General features: G+C 43.0%; 1 protein-coding gene across 1 annotated transcript in view; it reads left to right on the top strand.

Moving 5' to 3' along the window:
- LOC120063049 (drebrin-like protein A) overlaps positions 1-20,048 on the top strand; it is a 66,187-nt gene that overhangs the window by 41,522 nt on the left and 4,617 nt on the right. Inside the window, exons 2-5 of the mRNA XM_039013173.1 lie at positions 5,863-5,918; positions 7,013-7,125; positions 7,911-7,985; positions 19,818-19,955. Of these exons, the coding sequence (XP_038869101.1) occupies positions 5,863-5,918; positions 7,013-7,125; positions 7,911-7,985; positions 19,818-19,955 (382 nt within the window). The remainder of the gene's footprint in view (positions 1-5,862; positions 5,919-7,012; positions 7,126-7,910; positions 7,986-19,817; positions 19,956-20,048) is intronic.

Genomic DNA, 20,048 nt, shown 5'->3' with positions numbered 1-20,048 from the left:
TGGCCTTTTTATGCCTTTACCTCGCTTATCTCACCTCACTTGCTCACATTGTATATATACTTATTTTTCTACTGCATTATTGACTGTATGTTTGTTTTACTACATGTGTAACTCTGTGTTGTTGTATGTGTTGAACTGCTTTGCTTTATCTTGGCCAGGTCGCAATTGTAAATGAGAACGTGTTCTCAACTTGCCTACCTGGTTAAATAAAGGTGAAATAAAAGAAATAAATAAAGTTGATTTAAAAAGAAATCTCATCAATCTACACACAATACCCCATAATGACAAAGCGAAAACAAGGTTTTTAGACATTTTTGCAAATGTATAAAAGAAAGTATTCAGATCCTTTGCTATGAGAATCGAAATTGAGCTCAGGTGCATCCTGTTACAATTGATCATCCTTCAATTCAATTGATTGGACATGATTTGGAAAGGCACACACCTGTCTATTAAAGGTCCCACAGTTGACAATGCATGTCAGAGCAAAAACCAAGCCATAAGGTCGAAGGAATTGTCCGTACAGCTCCAAGACAGGATTGTGTTGAAGCACAGATCTGGGGAAGGGTACCAAAACATGTCTGCAGCATTGAAGGTCCCCAAGAGCACAGTGGCCTCCATCATTCTTAAATGGAAGAAGTTTGGAACCACCAAGACTCTTCCTAGAGCTGGCCGCCCGGCGAAACTGAGCAATCGGGGGAGAAGGACCTTGGTCAGGGAGGTGACCAAGAATTCGATGGTCACTCTGACAGAGCTCCAGAGTTCCTCTGTGGAGATGGGAGAACCTTCCAGAAGGACAACCATCTATGCAGCACTCCACGAATCAGGCCTTTATGGTAGAGTGGCCAGATGGAAGCCATTACTCAGTAAAAGGCACTTGACAGCCCGCTTGGAGTTTGCCTAAAGGCACCTAAAGGACTCTCAGATCATGAGAAACAAGATTCTCTTGTTTGATGAAACCAAGATTGAACTCTTTGGCCTGAATGCCAAGCGTCACGTCTGGAGGAAACCTGGCACCGTCCCTATGGTGAAGCATGGTGGTGGCAGCATCGTTCTGTGGGGATGTTTTTCAGCAGCAGGGACTGGGAGACTACCTAGGATAGAGGGGAAGATGAATGGAGCAAATTACAGAGAGATCCTTGATGAAAACCTACCCGACAGCGCTCAGGACCTCAGACTGGGGTGAAGGTTCACCTTCCAACAGGACAACGACCCAAAGCACACAGCCAAGACAACGCAGGAGTGGCTTCAGGACAAGTCTCTGAATACTTATGTAAATGTGATATTTCAGTGTTTTATTTAGAATACATTTGCAAAAATGTCCAAATACCTGTTTTTGCTTTGTCATTATGGGACACTGTTTGTAGATTGATGAGGGGGGATTTTCTTTTTTTAATCCATTTTAGAATTGGGCTGTAACGTAACAGCATTTTTATAAAGTATAGAGGTCTGATTACTTTCCCAATGCACTGTATAGGCAACAGGGATCTTGATCCAGGAAGGGATTGAATGTCTCTGCTGTAACCAAGAAGCTTGCTCTTGACATCTAGCCACTTAGCTAGCATGTTAGCAAACCAAATGCATAGCTGGAGGTCTGAGCTGGATATTATTTCTTAAAGTTATAAGCAGTGGCATAGCACACACCTCCGTAGCCACTTGCAAGGCGGAGATGCCCCAAACCCAATAATCATTTAAACATGTTTTATATATACTCTACCGTTCAAACGTTTGGGGTCACTTAGAAATGTCCTTGTTTTTGAAAGAGAAGCAAAAAAAAAAAAGTCCATTAAAATGACATTGAATTGATCAGAAATACAGTGTAGACATTGTTCATGTTGTAAATGACTATTGTAGCTAGAAACGGCAGATTTCTTATGGAATATCTACGTAGGCGTACAGAGGCCCATTATCAGCAACCATCACTCCTGTGTTCCAATGGCACGTTGTGTTAGCTAATCCAAGTTTTTCATTTTACAAGGCTAATTGATCATTAGAAAACCCTTCTGCAATTATGTGAGCACAGCTGAAAACTGTTGTTCTGATTAAAGAAGCAATAAAACTGGACTTCTTTAGACTAGTTGAGTATCTGGAGCATCGTTATTACTTTTTATTTTAGCCTACTTGGTAAATATTTTCTAATGACATCATTTTCTGGAATTTTCCAAGCTGTTTAAAGGCACAGTCAACTTAGTGTATGTAAACTTCTGACCCACTGGAATTGTGATACAGTAATTTATAAGTGAAATAATCTGTAAACAATTGTTGGAAAGATTACTTGTCATGCACAAAGTAGATGTTCTAACCAACTTGCCAAAACTATAGTTTGTTAACAAGAAAAAACGAGTTTTAATGACTCCAACCTAAGTGTATGTAAACTTCCGACTTCAACTGTATGTATATATATATATATATATATAACACGCTGAGAGAGATGATTCTGAAAGTAATGGATGCATTTGCTTAAACTGTAATAATATAACAATATAATAATATAACAGTAACTCGTTGAATTACTCTGTTACTCCTAAAAGTCATATATTACTGTAGATCGTTCTTTTTGTGACATGTTACTTTTGTAACTAATTTCCCCAACACTGGTCCTCATCACTCATCACGCACACACGCACACACACACTGACTTATTCATTTTGCACAATGATTTCACAATAATTCACTAATTCAGACATGGTTACCCCGTTAGCCTGTCTGCTGAGGTCTTTATAGAGGTGAGATTTAAGGGTCAATCAATGTCCTCAGTGTCTGTGGGCTGCTGTATAGGTCTTTTAGAATGGCCTGCCTCTGGCCAGCACTAGCCACAGTGACCTCTTCATTATAACGTCTTCTATTCTGTCTTTGTAGAGGTCCTACTTGGCTGTACTGTATCTGCCTTTTGTATAGGAGATTCATAGAGCAAAACGTCATTGCCTTTGTCCTTAGCTCATAGACACAAGGCAAATGTGCGATGTAATCTCATTTGTGCATGTGCTGATACTGGTGATTTTTTTGAAAGGGCTCTTTAAAAAAAAGTCTATCAAAGTCTCAATGGGACAGACTTGAACAAATGATGTGATATTCAATGTTACCTGTCCGGTCATGCTCTACACTATACACCCGATGTGACTCCATAAAGTAATCCGAGTCGGAGAGAGATTGGCAGGCACTATCTCAACAGTAACCTGTTTCTGCTCTGTTTCTCATGGGCTTGAAAGTGAGGTGAATGGTTCATGGTGTTTTGCTCATAGGGGATAGAGATCACATATTCTCTCTCTGATTTATTTACTTTACTCCCCCCCCAAACACATATTCACACCCAACATACTATCGCTCTCTGTCTGTCTCCCTCTCTCTTTCTCTCTCTCTCTCTCTCTCTCCCTACCTCTTGTGTCCACTGAATTAGGCCATTAGGGCCAGTTTCCCAGACCTTGATTAAGCCTAGACTTGGACTACGAAGCATTTTCGATGTATAATCTCTAGGCTTAGTCTTAGTCTGGGAAACTCGCCCCTAATGTGTAGTGAGTTCTATGGGCGGTGCTGCCGCTCAGTATGTGTATGGATGCTAACATACATGTAGATGACACTGTGGTAGGTAGGGCTGCAGGTAGCCTAGCGGATAGAGCATTGGGGCAGTAACCAAAAAGTTGCTGGTTCGAACACCAGACCTAACTAGGTAAAACATCTGGTTATGTGGCCTTGAGGAAGGCACTTAACCCTAATTTGCTCCAGGTGTGCTGTACTACTATGCTGACCCTGTAAAACAACACATTTCACTGCACCTATCCGGTGTATGGGACAGCAAAACATATTTTATATTATGATGATACTGGTGAAGTGGTCTGATAGGACTTAGTTGTTTGGTTATGCTACCTGCCTCGGTCACGTGAATGAACCTACTGTTATGACTATACAACATCTTCAGCCATCTCTGATTTGTGTGTCTGTGTGTGTTTGTGTGTGTGTCTGTAGTGTTGCGTATTTTCAGGGATCTCATTACAGTACGAATGTCATCTTTGAGAGAGTGTGTGACTTGAGCTGAGAGCAGTAGGCCAGGTTTTCTTGCGTGGAACGGAAACCCTGCAGCGCACCGTGCATAGCTTACATGGGTTTCAGGCGAGACTGAGGGAACAATGTCACTGTGTGCTATTGTTCAGATGTTGTGTAATAAGTGCCTCACTGTCTTACGCAGGGCCCCTCGCCAACAAGGTAAAATAAGGGTCAAAAATAAATGAACGGGCATAATGGAGAGGAAGAAAGAGAGAGGGATAGAATGAGAGAAAGAGAGAGAGAGTCATGCTTGAACAGAGCTCATCTGCTGGCACATTTTGGACACGCATCACTCTGGGAATGCTAGTTAGGATTTAGGTAAAAGTATGCGCAACCAATGCCAACAGTGTGTGTGTGCGCGGGTGTGTGTGCATGCATGCGTTTGTACGTGCACGCATATGAGAGTGCGTATGAGCGTGTGTGTGTGCGTGTACTGTCGACTTAAAAGGATACTTTGGAATTTTGGCAATGAGGCCCTTTATCTACCTCCCCAGAGTCAGATGAACTTGTGGATACCATTTGTATGTCTCTATGTCCATTATGTTAGGGGTATTTTCATGAGCCAATGCTAACTAGCCAATGCTAACTAGCTTTAGCGCAATGACTGGAAGTTTATGTGTATCTAGCACAATGACTGGAAGTTTATGTGTATCTAGCACAATGACTGGAAGTCTATGGGTATCTGGGTGCTAGCAGATACCCCTAACACTAGTTAGCAATTGCACTAGATATATTTAGCAACTTTCTTCAAACTGCTTGTTTTGTTTTTATTTACTTTTATTTAACTAGGCAAGTCGGTTAAGAACAAATTCTTGTTTACAATGACGGCCTACCCCGGCCCAACCCTAACCCGGACGACGATGGGCCAATTGTGTGCCGCCCTATGGGACTCCCAATCACGGCCGGTTGTGATACAGCCTGGAATCGAACCAGGGTCTGTAATGACACCTCTAGCACTGAGATGCAGTCAGTGGTGGAAGAAGTACCCAAATGTCATACATGAGTAAAAGTCAAGATACCTTACTAGAAAATGACTCAAGTTAATGTAAAAGTCACCTAGTAAAATTCTACTTGAGTAAAAGTTTAAAAGTATTTGGTTTAAAATATACTTAAGTATCAAAGGTAAAAGTATAAATCATTTCAAATTCCTTATATTAAGCAAACCAGGTGGCACCATTTTCTTGTTTTTATTTAATTTACGGAAAGCCACTCAGACATAATTCCCAAATCAAGCATGTGTGTTTAGTGAGTCCGCCAGATCAGAGGCAGTAGGGATGACCAGGGATGTTCGGTTGATAAGTGTGTGAATTGGACTATTTTCCTGTCCTGCTAAGCATTCAAAATGGAACGAGTACTTTGGGTGTCAAGAAAAATGTATGGAGTAAAAAGTACAATATTTTCTTAAGGAATGTAGTGAAGTAGTCAAAAATAGTAGTAGTCAAAAAGTAGTCAAATATAAATAGTAAAGTAAAGTACAGATACCCCCAAAAAACTACTTAAGTAGTACTTTAAAGTATTTTTACTTAAGTACTTTACACCACTGGATGCAGTGCCTTAGAACCCTGCACAACTCGGCAGCTAGGGTCAAGTGCCTTGCTCAAGGGCACATCAACATATTTTTCACGTAGTCGGCTCAGGGATTTAAACCAGCGACCTTTCTGTTACTGGCACAATGCTCTTAACCGCTAGTCTACCTGCCACGCGGTACTAGTGCTAAGCTGTAACAAACCAAATGTTGGCTCACTGAATCGCCGGATCATGGTTGTGATGATGTAGTGTGTTTGTGCTCCTGTCCCTAAGCTGTCTTTCTCTATCTCTCCACAGGGCTCTATTTACCTACGATGGGGTCACCAACAACCTCAAACTGGCTGACTCTGGAGGTAAAGGGTAGTTCCACCTGTAGTTAGTAACAGATACGATTAGCATTCCTGAAACATTATTTTGGTGAAATATAATTTGATATCTGAGAAGTTAAGCTAATTGATTGCACCCAAATTGGCTATTTACATTTTTAGGATTTTGATAATAAATATAGTACCCGAAATCCGATTTGGACCAAACTTCTTCCTTACAATGAGTAAGATGAGGAATCCCCCAAAATGTGTCAGTAGCCACCCACAGACCCCCCCACACCCCATGCCAATCCCACCCTAACAACTGGTTGGCTTGAATTGTGAGGATGACCACACAATTTATTTTCATCGTGAGCCGAATCTATTGGTTTTCTACCCAAAGTTGCAAAGGAAATGTTGTGATCTATTTAATAAACACATGACACCAGCACCATTTATAAAAGAGTGTGGCGGTACAGCAGGAACAGCGTTGTCTAGTTGTCAGAACCTGGTACTTTCACATTACTTTATGGTAAATAATGCAAGGGACATCAATTACACATTTCTCTGAACAAGGGGGGGAAAACACCAGATTCACAGGGAATACATGACATAGTAAGGAGAAGCAATACTCCAAGCCACAGCTTCATACTACTTGTCAAACATAGATAGCTGAAACTGTATGCTGGTTGTTGGGGTGGGATTGGCATGGGGTGTGGGGAGTCCGTGGGTGGCTTACTCATCAATAATTCTGGTCCAAATTGGATGTTGGGTAACATATTTATTGATTATTATTTGAATCCTATAAATTAAAATGGCCAATTTGGGTGCAATCAATTAGCTTAATTTATCTGAGATAAAATTACATTTCAATAAAATCATGTTTCAGGAATGCCAATCTTACCTGTTTCTCACCACAGAATCCATTTCAGAGCAATTTGAGATGGTGGGTGTCATGGCTTGCTGAAATGACATAAAATGACTCTAAAGCTAACTGGACAGTTTTAACTTTCCACTTCATTGTTCTTTGTGACTTTTCCCCCTTTAAATGATAAAGACGGAAAGTTGGTGTTGTTTATTAAGCTCTCTCTCTCCTCTCTGTCTTTCTCTCTCTCTCTCCCTTCTCCCTGTCTGTCCTACAGCGGGTGGAGTGGTGGAGTTGTCAGGGAAGTTCCACATAGCCAGGCCTTTGTATGGGCTCTGCAGGGCTGGCTCAGCCGAGACAGGAGGCCCTCGGGTCGCCATGATCTGCTGGGTGAGTGTCATCCACTACAGCATGACCCTCTCATACAGTCGTATGGATATGCCATACAGTATGTTACCTGATGAACTCCAATGACATGATGCTTGAGGTAGAAGTTGCCCATAACCACAGATCTAGGATCAGATTCTCTACCCTCAAACCTAACCTTAACCATTAGGAGGATGGAAAAATAGCTGACCCTGTATCAGAGGTTATAGGCAAGCTGTTTCAAGCTGTCGTCTCCCACTGGTTCTAGCTACTGTTGGATGTGTTTTGATTGGCCCGTTGGTTAGGGGTCAATGTGTGTGATGTGTCAGTGAACTTGCGGACTCGGGACGCCAGGCCCTGATACCAAATATTTTGACCGATGAGCACACACGCACACGCACACACACACACACACACACAAGCAGGGGAGCAGATGCTTAGAATGTTCACAATGTGCTTCGCTGGTCCCGTCTCTATGGTGACCTTGTGGAATGTTGTGGTGGGGTCAGGGGTGCATCTGTAACCAGTCAGGCAGCAAAACACACACACACATACAAACACAAACACACGCACACAAATCTGAAAATTGTGAAACGTACTGTACCTCCAAAAAATGTCAGTGTACCTTAATTATCTCGTGTAAGATATGTAACTTGCTAATAACTTTAGGCTTACTCTCTAACATTGTCAAATGGTGTACATGCAGTACCTAATGACAAAAGACTGAAACTAGACTTTCTGATGGTGAACAGAGGCTTGGGTTAAAAAGTGCTTAACACCCCCTGTGTGTTTCCTGTGTTTGTCTCCAGGTCGGGCCAAACGTGGATGAATACCGCAGGACGGAATGTGCCAGCCATGTGCCCGCTATCAAGGCCTTCTTCAAGGTACGGTACCACACCACTCCTATCCCTGCCATGCCCTGCCCTGCGCTACCAGTTTGTCTGTTGGTCATGCAGCCAGTTTGAGTGGCCTTATTGCATCTGCAGCATTTGATAGCATTCAGGAGAGGCATGCTAAATAGTTCTCTTTTTCACTCACTTTCTCTATCCGTCTCCTACCATCCCGTGTCGGTACCGTTGTGGAATGTTGCTCTCCGTGGGTGGCTGTTTTGTCTCTTCACTCTGTTTCTCTAACGATGAATAATGGATAAATGGGCTCCAGTAGTAACTGTCAAGACAATACAGAGAGTCAGTGATGCTAGTGTGGGAAGGGTGGGACTCGCCTGACCAGGCCCGAGGGAATGAATAGTCATGTTGTCACACACACTTAGAAACACACACACACACGCATCAAACCCACACCAGCACGGGCATTATGTGCACACGCATACATCAGTAAATACGCACCAGCAGGCACACACACAAAACCCTCCCCCACACACACAACTTCTCTGTCTCTCACACATACAAACATAGACACACACACATGCTCTATATTTACACACAGTAGTTTATCTTCCATTGTTGTACGTCTTCCTGTCCTCGGTGCACTTCCTACTGCATAGGTTGGTCTGGTCCAGTTGTGGGCTGGGCCCATACCCAGGCTGGGGTCCACTCTTCCTGACCCTATTGTTCCTGGTGCCACTAAGATGGGGAGATGGGCCACCGACAGGCACAACACAAACACCCACTTACTAAGTGGTGACAGAGCCTCGCAGGAAACAGAGAAAGGAATGGGGGAATATAGGGAGAAGAAGGAGTGTGTGTGTGGCTGTGTGGGTGTGTATGTGAGCACATGTGTATGCACGCGCGTGCGTGTGTGTGTGTGTGTGTGTGGTGTTGTCGTGTGTGCGTGCGCACAGTGTGTGTTAAGTGGCCAGATGCTGGCAGCTCTGTCTGCTGTGTCCCTCCATGTGTGCCCCTAAAACAGTGTTTATTTAACATTTCCATCTAACTGCAGAGAAGTTTATGGGTCGTCCATTCAGCCTATAGTCAGACCCCATTTGAACTAGTTTCCATATTAAGGCATCACCCGGTCAACTCCAGAAGCATCCCTGGAATGTTTGATGTTAGTTTTTTTGTCTTTTTTTTAACACTCAATTAGGTATTTGGCCAGGCACCTCTGTGACCCCCAGTCTCAGATATACAAGACTGTGTGTGTGTGTGTGTGTGTGTGTGTGTGTGTGTGTGTGTGTGTGTGTGTGTATTACGTAATATGAATGTGTGTGTTTCTATATGTGTTCTTGGCCCCTGCGTTGCACTGTGGGTTATTCCTTGATAAAAGACTGATGGTGACACACTGTAGTCGACAGGGTCTGAACCCACATATTTGTGTAGGAATACCCTTCTGAAGTGTGGGAGGAGAAGGATCCCTAACCAACCAAACACACACATACACACATGTATGCTTCACGCACCCATGCACGCGCACACACACTCACACACACACACTCACTTCCATTCAGATACAATATGGCATTTTGGCTGCACTAATGTCATATTACCATTTTTTATTATCGCTTTGGTGCTATTTTCACAAGTCTGTGGTGAATGAATTGTGTATTGTATTTTATAGTCTTGCATTGTACTTGTATTGTATTGTAGTGGTCCTGTACGTGGCTGAGTTCATAAGAACATGGCACTAGAAACACCAGAGTTGTGGGTTCTATCCTCATTGGGAACTCATACCAAAATGTGTGGACTGTTACATAAATGGCATATATTACGGTATTACAGTTATTATTGGTGTCACGCCCTGACCATAGAGAGGCTTTGTTTTTCTATGGTATAGTAGGTCAGGGCGTGACTGGGGGTTGTTCTAGTTAGTTATTTCTATGTGGGGTTCTGGGTTATTATTTCTGTGTTGGTGATTGGTATGATTCCCAATTAGAGGCAGCTGGTAGTCGTTGTCTCTAATTGGGGATCATATTTAGGTAGCCTTTTTCCACCTGTGTTTTATGGGATATTGTTTTGAGTTAGTGTATGTTACACCTCTTAGTTACGGTTCGTTATTTGTTTCGTTCTTTCTTTGTTGTTTTGTGCGTTTCTAAAAAATAATATGTGGAAACCATACCGCGCTGCAGCTTGGTCCAATAATTATTCCAGCGAATGTGACAATTGCCCACTGACATTTTAGTAAAGCAGTGTGAACCCCCCCCCCCCCCCCCCCATCAAAAAGACCCCAGCAACTTCATTTTGGATCCATGTTTAATAGGGGTGTATTTATTTATTGTTTTGGACCTTCTGGAATATTTGTATTGTATTGTATTGGTATTGTATTACTGCACTGTAGAAGCTAGAAACACAAGCGTTTCGCTACACCTGCTGTACCATCTGCTAATCGTTGTATGCGACCAATACATAGAGATTTGATGTGTTACATACAGTACAGCTCTAATATTGTCAATATCAGATTTTTTTTAAATCATATTAGTCATCATGATAGAAGTACATTCGAGGATAGATCATACTTTATGTTTTTACAATACAGACATACATTTTCATAATGTACTTCCCCAAATCTGTACTAGACAAACCGGTTTACATGTCAAATCTATAGGTTTACCAAACGTTTTAGTGATCGTCAATTAAGAGCAGTCGGGATTAAGTAATATAGTAATAAGTTTATAGTAAAATGTCTTTTAACAGAAAATAATCCTATTAAAAGTACTGTGAGCATTGTGAAAGGCAATCACTTCATATGAACATGTATTGCAATGTGAAACATGTGTATATATACAGTACCAGTCAAAAAGTAATGTCGTAACCCAGAAAGAAGATAAACAACAGGTTGAAACAGTGTAAAACATGGTTGTTGTGGATGTTGTTTCAAAGCCTAACACAATAGCTTTTCGAAGGTGATGATTAATTCAAAACACCCACATGAATATTAGAGTTTATGCATAGGTTTATCAAATTTAAAAAAACGGAATTAAAATTATGATTTTGCTGTTATACAATACTCAACCTACCGCATATTACACATACAACTGCTTTTAAGATTGTCTTTGGTACTTAATTGGTCTAGCCTATACTCCAAAATAATAAATTCGAGTAATCGCCTTTGAGTGTGGACTGTATTATTATGCATACTGGATGGGCCTGGTTACCTTATGCTACTGTACCCTTCAAAATGTATATCCGTGAGTCCCGGAGAGAACGTATAGCCCTAGGCGATGCTGTTGTTTAATTGATTGGTTTAGTTAGCCAAAAATGTGTGCATTTCATTTTGAATAGCCTAGCAATAGGTCATGTCTTATATTTTCATATTTAATTGGGTGACACATGACCTTTTAGCTATACCACGCGTTTCCATATCCTCATCTCTACTTTATTCCTTTCTCGTGCGCGCAGACGGGCTGTCAACAGTTTCGTGAAATATATTTCGTTTAAAAAAACATGTTACAATCGATGTTCCCGAACAGATTTCACTTAGCTTCCCAGATGAAGCTCTGGGCAGCTGCATGAACAAGGTTGGAGAGCCCCTGGCCAACAGTTTGTGCGGGATATCACCTGTCGGCAGCGAGAGCATGCTCCTTAAACAGTGGTTCATGCTTGGAGTGAAATACGTGTTATTTTATGTATTTCTCAGCTTCTCATGTTAATAAGCACAGCTCGGCGAAGTAGCCTACAAAACGGGTGGGAAAGCACGCCGTCTCCATTCGCTATTCGAGTGCATACAGATGACATGTATTTTCCCCCCTGCCACTGTTCCTGCCCATTTGATAATGGGCCATTCTAAATCGAAACTAATTTGTGATATTAGTAAAGACAAGATTAAATTGAGAATAGTCTGGTGATCACTTGATGAGAGACTAACTGTGCAGCCGGAGGCAAGGCTACTTTCTCAAATCATCAATAGCCTATAGTCGCACCATGCAGCCGATATATGTTTTGTTTTCTAAGACATTCTAAGGTTTGTATTATTCACAATTAAAGTTGCCCAATAACTCTACATCTAGCATATAGGACCTGTTTCAAATGAGCACTTTTACGCTCAACGTAGCCACTTCATATGCGCACTCGCTCCATAATGGGAAAAATATAATTTCTATTTTTTTCAGCTAAGTTAAATTGTACTGAACAAAAATATAAATGCAACATGGGCACCCACTGGGGAGCCAGGCCCAGCCAATCAGAATTAGTTTTTCCCCACAAAAGGGATTTATTACAGACAGAAATAGTCCTCAGTTTCATCAGCTTTCTGGGTGGCTGGTTTTAGACAATCCCACAGGTGAAGAAGCTGGATGTGGAGGTCCTGGGCTGGCATGGTTACACGTGCTCTGTAATTGTGAGGCTGGTTGGACAAACTGCCAAATTCTTTAAAAGGATGTTGGTCGAGAAATGAACATTCAATTCTCTGGCAACAGCTCTGGTGGACATTTCTGCAGTCAGCATGCTAATTGCACGCTCCCCAAAAACTTGAGACATACAGTGGGGAGAACAAGTATTTGATACACTGCCGATTTTGCAGGTTTTCCTACTTACAAAGCATGTAGAGGTCTGTAATTTTTATCATAGGTACACTTCAACTGTGAGAGACGGAATCTAAAACAAAAATCCAGAAAATCACATTGTATGATTTTTAAGTAATTAATTTGAATTTTATTGCATGACATAAGTATTTGATACATCAGAAAAGCAGAACTTAATATTTGGTACAGAAACCTTTGTTTGCAATTACAGAGATCATACGTTTCCTGTAGTTCTTGACCAGGTTTGCACACACTGCAGCAGGGATTTTGGCCCACTCCTCCATACAGACCTTCTCCAGATCCTTCAGGTTTTGGGGCTGTCGCTTGGCAATACGGACTTTCAGCTCCCTCCAAAGATTTTCTATTGGGTTCAGGTCTGGAGACTGGCTAGGCCACTCCAGGACCTTGAGATGCTTCTTACGGAGCCACTCCATAGTTGCCCTGGCTGTGTGTTTCGGGTCGTTGTCATGCTGGAAGACCCAGCCACGACCCATCTTCAATGCTCTTACTAAGGGAAGGAGGTTGTTGGCCAAGATCTCGCGATACATGGCCCCATCCATCCTCTCCTCAATACGGTGCAGTCTTTCTGTCCCCCTTGCAGAAAAGCATCCCCAAAGAATTATGTTTCCGCCTCCATGCTTCACGGTTGGGATGGTGTTCTTGGGGTTATACTCATCCTTCTTCTTCCTCCAAACACGGCGAGTGGAGTTTAGACCAAAAAGCTCTATTTTTGTCTCATCAGACCACATGACCTTCTCCCATTCCTCCTCTGGATCATCCAGATGGTCATTGGCAAACTTCAGACGGGCCTGGACATGCGCTGGCTTGAGCAGGGGTCCTTGCGTGCGCTGCAGGATTTTAATCCATGATGGCGTAGTGTGTTACTAATGGTTTTCTTTGAGACTGTGGTCCCAGCTCTCTTCAGGTCAATGACCAGGTCCTGCCGTGTAGTTCTGGGCTGATCCCTCACCTTCCTCATGATCATTGTTGCCCCACGAGGTGAGATCTTGCATGGAGCCCCAAATAATTGCGCCAACAGTTGTTGCCTTCTCACCAAGCTGCTTGCCTATTGTCCTGTAGCCCTGTAGATACATATTTGTCAACCTATTATCTCTTATCGCCTTTGTAGGGTCTCTAAAACCACATGAGACCTGTGTCACACAGTGGTACTGCGTTATTTGATAAGTACAAAACTCACATAACCTCCTGCTTTGGTGAGTTAGGCCTCGTTCTGTCTTATTTCCCATGTTTATTTTATTTATTTTTATTTAACTTTTATTTAACCTCTAATTCCTCCCAAACCCGGATCCGGGAGCACCCCCATCAGTAAAAAAGCTGACTAGCATAGCCTAGCATAGCGTCACAAGTAAATACTAGCATCTAAATATCATTAAATCACAAGTCCAAGACACCAGATGAAAGATACACATCTTGTGAATCCAGCCATCATTTCTGATTTTTAAAATGTTTTACAGGGAAGACACAATATGTAAATCTATTAGCTAACCACGTTAGCAAAAGACACCACTTTTTTACTCCACCATTTTTTTACTCCATCAGTAGCTATCACAAATTTGACCAAATAAAGATATAAATAGCCACTAACCAAGAAACAACTTCATCAGATGACAGTCTGATAACATATTTATTGTATAGCATATGTTTTGTTAGAAAAATGTGCATATTTCAGGTATAAATCATAGTTTACCATTGCAGCCACCATCACAACTCTCACCAAAGCAACTAGAATAACTACAGAGACCATCGTGTATTACCTAATTACTCATCATAAAACATTTCTTAAAAATACACAGTGTACAGCAAATGAAAGACACAGATCTTGTGAATCCAGACAATATTTCAGATTTTCTAAGTGTTTTACAGCGAAAACACAATATAGCATTATATTAGCTTACCACAATAGCCAGAAACACAACACCATTTACCAGCAGCAAAGGTTAGCGATCGTAACAAACAGGCAAAAGATATATAATTTTTGACTAACCTTCATAAACTTCTTCAGATGACAGTCCTGTAACATCATATTACACAATGCATATAGGTTTTGTTCGAAAATGTGCATATTTAGCGGCACAAATCGTGGTTATACAATGTGATTAGTGGCCAAAACTTCAAGCAATCTGTCCGGCGCCATCTTGGAGAGGCACCTATTCTAATCGATAAGTAATCATAAACTTGACTAAAAAATACAGATTGGACAGCAAATGAAAGATAAATTAGTTCTTAATGCAATCGCTGTGTTAGATTTTTAAAAGTAACGTTACTGCGCAATACAGCGTGCGCTAAAGCGAGACCGCACTGAAATTCATGGCGGAATTATTATTTGACATTTGTCAACATAAATACGAATTAACAGCATAAAGACTGCTTACTATTTGCTGAGCTTCCATCAGAATCTTGGGCAAGGTGTCCTTTCTCCAGAACAATCGTCTTTTGGTTGAAAGATGTCCTCTTATCCTGTCGAAATAGCCGCTAACGTTAGCTATGTGCAGGAGAGGTGTCCAACTCCTGATAGTGCGTCACAAAGAAATCCCAGAAAATCGCAATAAACTGATATAAACTGCTATAAGTCGGTTTAAATTAACTACCTTATGATGTCTTTAACAACTATAACGAATAAAAACATGACCGGAGATATAGAACTGCTAAAACGAAAGCTTTGCAGGACGCCATTGTGATGTCCCTCTTGCGCCAGGCGCCCCGTTGAAAAGAACGGTACTTCCGTTCCATGACGTTTTATAGCGCCCCAGATGGTGCAATCCACTCCATTCAAATTCTCACCGCTTACTGACATCTAGAGGAAGGCGTATGCAGTGCATGTAGCCCCATAGCTTACATGGGGACTTATAAACTGACCCTAGAACAGGGACCTCGATTTCAGAAATCTCACTTCCTGACAGGAAATGTGCTGCAGAATGAGTTCTGTTTCACTCAGAGAAATAATTCAAACGGTTTTAGAAACTAGAGAGTGTTTTCTATCCAATAGTAATAATAATATGCATATTGTACGAGCAAGAATTGAGTACGAGGCAGTTTAATTTGGGAACGAATTTTTACAAAGTCGAAATGGCGCCCCCCTAGTGTCAAGAGGTTATTAACCAGGTAAGCTAGTTGAGAACAAGTTCTCATTTACAACTGCGACCTGGCCAAGATAAAGCAAAGCAGTGCGACAGAAACAACAACACAGAGTTACATGGAATAAACAAGCGTAGAGTCAATAACACAATAGGAAAAAAAAAAAGTCTATATACAGTGTGTGCAAATGGCATGAGGAGGTATGGTAATAAATAGGCCATAGTAGCAAAGTAATTACAATTCAGCAGATTAACACTGGAGTGATAGATGAGCAGATGATGATGAGCAGATGATGGTGTGTAAGTATTGATACTGGTGTGCAAAAGAGCAGCAAAGTAAATAAAAACAATATGGGGATGAGGTTGGTAGATTGGGTGGGCTATTTACAGATGGACTATGTACAGCTGCAGCGATCGGTTAGCTGCTCAGATAGCTGATGTTTAAAGTTAATGAGGGAAATGTAAGTCTCCAGCTTCAGCGATTTTTGCAATTCGTTCCAGTCACTGGCAGCAGAGAACTGGAAGGAAAGGCGGCCAAAGGAGGTGTTGGCTTTGGGGATGACCAGTGAGATATACCTGCTTCAGCAGGTGCTACGGGTGGGTGTTGTTATCGTGACCAGTGAGCTGAGATAAGGCGGAGCTTTACCTAGCATAGACTTGTAGATGACCTGGAGCCAGGGGGTCTGGCGACGAATATGTAGCGAGGGCCAGCCGACTAGAGCATACAGCTCGCAGTGGTGGGTGGTATAAGGCGCTTTGGTAACAAAACGGATGGCACTGTGATAGACTGCATTCAATTTGCTGAGTAGAGTGTTGGAGGATCGGTAGGATAGTCAGTTTTACTAGGGTACGTTTGGCGGCGTGAGTGAAGGAGGCTTTGTTGCGAAATAGGAAGCCGATTCTAGATTTGATTTTGGATTGGAGATGTTTAATATGAGTCTGGAAGGAGAGTTTACAGTCTAGCCAGACACCTAGGTATTTGTAGTTGTCCACGTATTCTAGGTCAGAACCGTCCAGAGTACTGATGCTAGTCGGGCGGGCAGCGAACGGTTGAAAAGCATGCATTTGGTTTTGCTAGCATTTAAGAGCAGTTAGAGGCCACAGAAGGAGTGTTGTATGGCATTGAAGCTCGTTTTGAGGTTAGTTAACACAGTGTCCAAAGAAGGGCCAGATGTATACAGAATGGTGTCGTCTGCGTAGAGGTGGATCAGGGAATTACCCGCAGCAAGAGCGACATCGTTGATATATACAGAGAAAAGAGTCGTCCCGAGAATTGAACCCTGTGGTACCCCCATAGAGACTGCCAGAGGTCCGGACAACAGGCCCTCCGATTTTACACACTGAACTCTATCTGCGAAGTAGTTGGTGAACCAGGCGAGGCAGTCATTTGAGAAACCTAGGCTATTGAGTCTGCCGATAAGAATACGGTGATTGACAGAGTCGAAAGCCTTGGCCAGGTCGATGAAGACGGCTGCACAGTACTGTCTTTTATCAATGGCGGTTATGATATCGTTTAGTACCTTGAGCGTGGCTGAGGGGCACCCGTGACCAGCTCGTAAACCGGATTGCGCAGTGGAGAAGGTATGGTGGGATTCGAAATGGTCAGTGATCTGTTTATTAACTTGGCTTTCAAAGACTTTAGAAAGGCAGGGCAGGATGGATATAGGTCTGTAACAGTTTGGGTCTAGAGTGTCACCCGCTTTGGGGGGGGGATGACAGTGGCAGCTTTCCAATCTTTAGGGATCTCGGACGAAATGAGAGGTTGAACAGACTGGTAATAGGGGTTGCAACTATGGCGGCGGATAATTTTAGAGAGGGTCCAGATTGTCTAGCCCAGCTCATTTGTACGGGTCCAGGTTTTGCAGCTCTTTCAGAACATCAGCGATCTGGATTTGGGTGAAGGAGAAGCTCGGGCAAGTAGCTGCGAGGGGTGCGGAGCTGTTGGCCGGGATTGGGGTAGCCAGGAGGAAAGCATGGCCAGCCGTAGAGAAATGCTCATTGAAATGTTCGATTATCATGGATTTATCGGTGGTGACCGTGTCTCCTAGCCTCAGTGCAGTGGGCAGCTGGGAGGAGGTGCTCTTGTGTGATGTGGTGGAAATGGCACGAGTGCAGTCAATATGCATAGACACTGCAGGACCTCCAGCAAGCCTGATCCTGCTCTGTGTTGAAGCTTAGTAATAATCCTTGTGTCGATGAAGGATCTATGATTGAGTGACTAATGAGAACTCGGTTATTGTTTGTTGTCCAAAAACCTCAGAATTAATAGTCAGGATTAGGACGTGCTTCGACAGAGTCAGAATGCCCCGTGGCACTTATATTCTCTGGTCTTTCTCTCTTTTTCTCATTCTCTTTCTCTCCATCTACCTCTGCAAGTCTCAACTAGCAACAGAGGGCTGTGTGAGAGACGGCGAATCACCAGCAGTGTCAATGTGTATCCTAATGTGAAACAATATTATTGTATCAGTTGGCGATGCCGAAGCTAAGCGTGGGAGTCTTTTGCATATGGGCTCATTGTTGCTCAACAACAGTAATTGATTAGTATTGAGCAGGAAGTCTGCATAGTGGACTGTGTACATTCTATCATGTAGTACACACCAGCAGGCCTTGGGCCAGTAACCGAAAGGTCGCTGGTTAAAATACCCGAGCCGACTAGTTGACAAATCTGCCGATGTGCCCTTGAGCAAGGCACTTCACAATAATTGCTCCTGTAAGCCGCTCTGGATAAGAGCGTCAGCTAAATGACACGACGGTGGAAGGAGTTGGGTGTGGGGGATTCAGGAGAAGATGAGAATGAAGGGAACAAGACAGGAGGAGGAAAGTACAGGTGAGGATAGAGGGGGGGGAGTAAGAATGGAAGGATATGAGACGTCTATGAAGGAGGAGAGGACGGGGGTGGGTGGGAGAGGACAGGGAAAAGAGGGGTGGAGGAGTAGCAGCTGTGTGTGTAAGGTTAATGAGCACGCTCTTAGCCGTGTTAGACAGTATTAGGGAGAGGCCTATCGTCTGAAGCATAATAACACAGTTAGGAGAGACAGAGGAGATCATTTACACCCTCTTCACCGTTCACAACTCCCTCTGTCCTCCCTCAGTGGCACCTCGCACTGTGTGCGCGTGTGTGTGTGATTTAGAGTTGGGGCTGGGCCTGTGAAGGTGTTTTAATATTTCTCAACACACACACACAGAATCGGGTGCAAACACGCACACGTACCCACGTACACACGCACAGGCCTATCTGAAGTGTATCAGTACATTGACAGTTTAGCAGTGGAACACAGTGTACTGTTCTGTGGTCATTTGTCATTGTTGAAATCTCTGCATCCTATCTGCTCTCTCCACTCTCACCTCATTTCACTTTCCTTGTGATCTCTGTGAATTCTCCATTCCTCCCCTCTACACACTCTTTCCTGTTTCTACCCCCCCATCTATCTCTTCCAAATTGATAGTCCTTCCTGTCTTCTCTAGTGTAAGCCAGATACTAGATACAAGCTGTTACACAACTGTATAGTTTAGCTACAGCCCAAAGGCCACAGCCAAGAGGAACCACTGAGGGGAAAAGCTATCAAAGAACTACTTTCAGAGTGAGTGTGTGTGTGCCTATCTGTGTGTGCGTGTGCGTGCGAGTTTTGGTGTTTGTGCGTCTGTGCACATATGTATTCACAGGGTCAGTGGGTACATGAAAAAGGATGGGAAATATCCCCTTCTCTTTCCCTCGTTTGGAATGCTGTAGCAGAATTGTATTGGAGTTTGAAGTTTCACACGTTTGATGCCGTAGATCATAGCAGCCAATAAAAATGACATTCTTGTTCCCAAAAGTTCTGGAAAGGATCAAGTGACATCACGTGTCTGTGGCAAAGTTGTGGTGTGCAGGCCAAAAATTTACTGAGCAGCTGAAGTCCTTCCTTGGAATGTTAACCTAAAATACTGAAAGGATGTTCAGGACCTCAGCTTGCTTACACGCTTTGGAGCAAGTGTCAGGGCACTGTGTGACAAAGATTAACAGCAACCAACCTGTCACAGCCTTATAGACCTGACATCAGCTGTCTCTGCAGCAGGTCCCTAATTGTAGTTAACCTCTCTTCTCTCTCTCGCTCTCTCTTTCTCTCTCTCTCTCTCTCTCTCTCTCTCTCTCTCTCTCTCTCTCTCTCTCTCTCTCTCTCTCTCTCTCTCTCTCTCTCTCTCTCTCTCTCTCTCTCTCTCTCTCTCAGGAGGCTCATGTGTTTATCAGTGCTGAGAGTACTGAGGATGTCACGGAGGAGAAGATAGGCGCTGAGCTCAGTAAAGTCCGCCCCCAGACAGAGCAAGTCAGAAGAAGCTGTCGGTCCAAGGACACGGAGGAGACAGTGGTGAGTGCTCCTCCTGCAATACCATCTCTGTCCACAGGAGGGGGCGCTAACACCTGGACAAAACCCAGAACTGTGCTTCTACATGGAGGAGGG

The sequence above is a fragment of the Salvelinus namaycush genome, chromosome 18 (assembly GCF_016432855.1).
Source record: "Salvelinus namaycush isolate Seneca chromosome 18, SaNama_1.0, whole genome shotgun sequence".
Taxonomy (NCBI): domain Eukaryota; kingdom Metazoa; phylum Chordata; class Actinopteri; order Salmoniformes; family Salmonidae; genus Salvelinus; species Salvelinus namaycush.
This window is presented reverse-complemented; position numbering and strand designations above follow the sequence as displayed.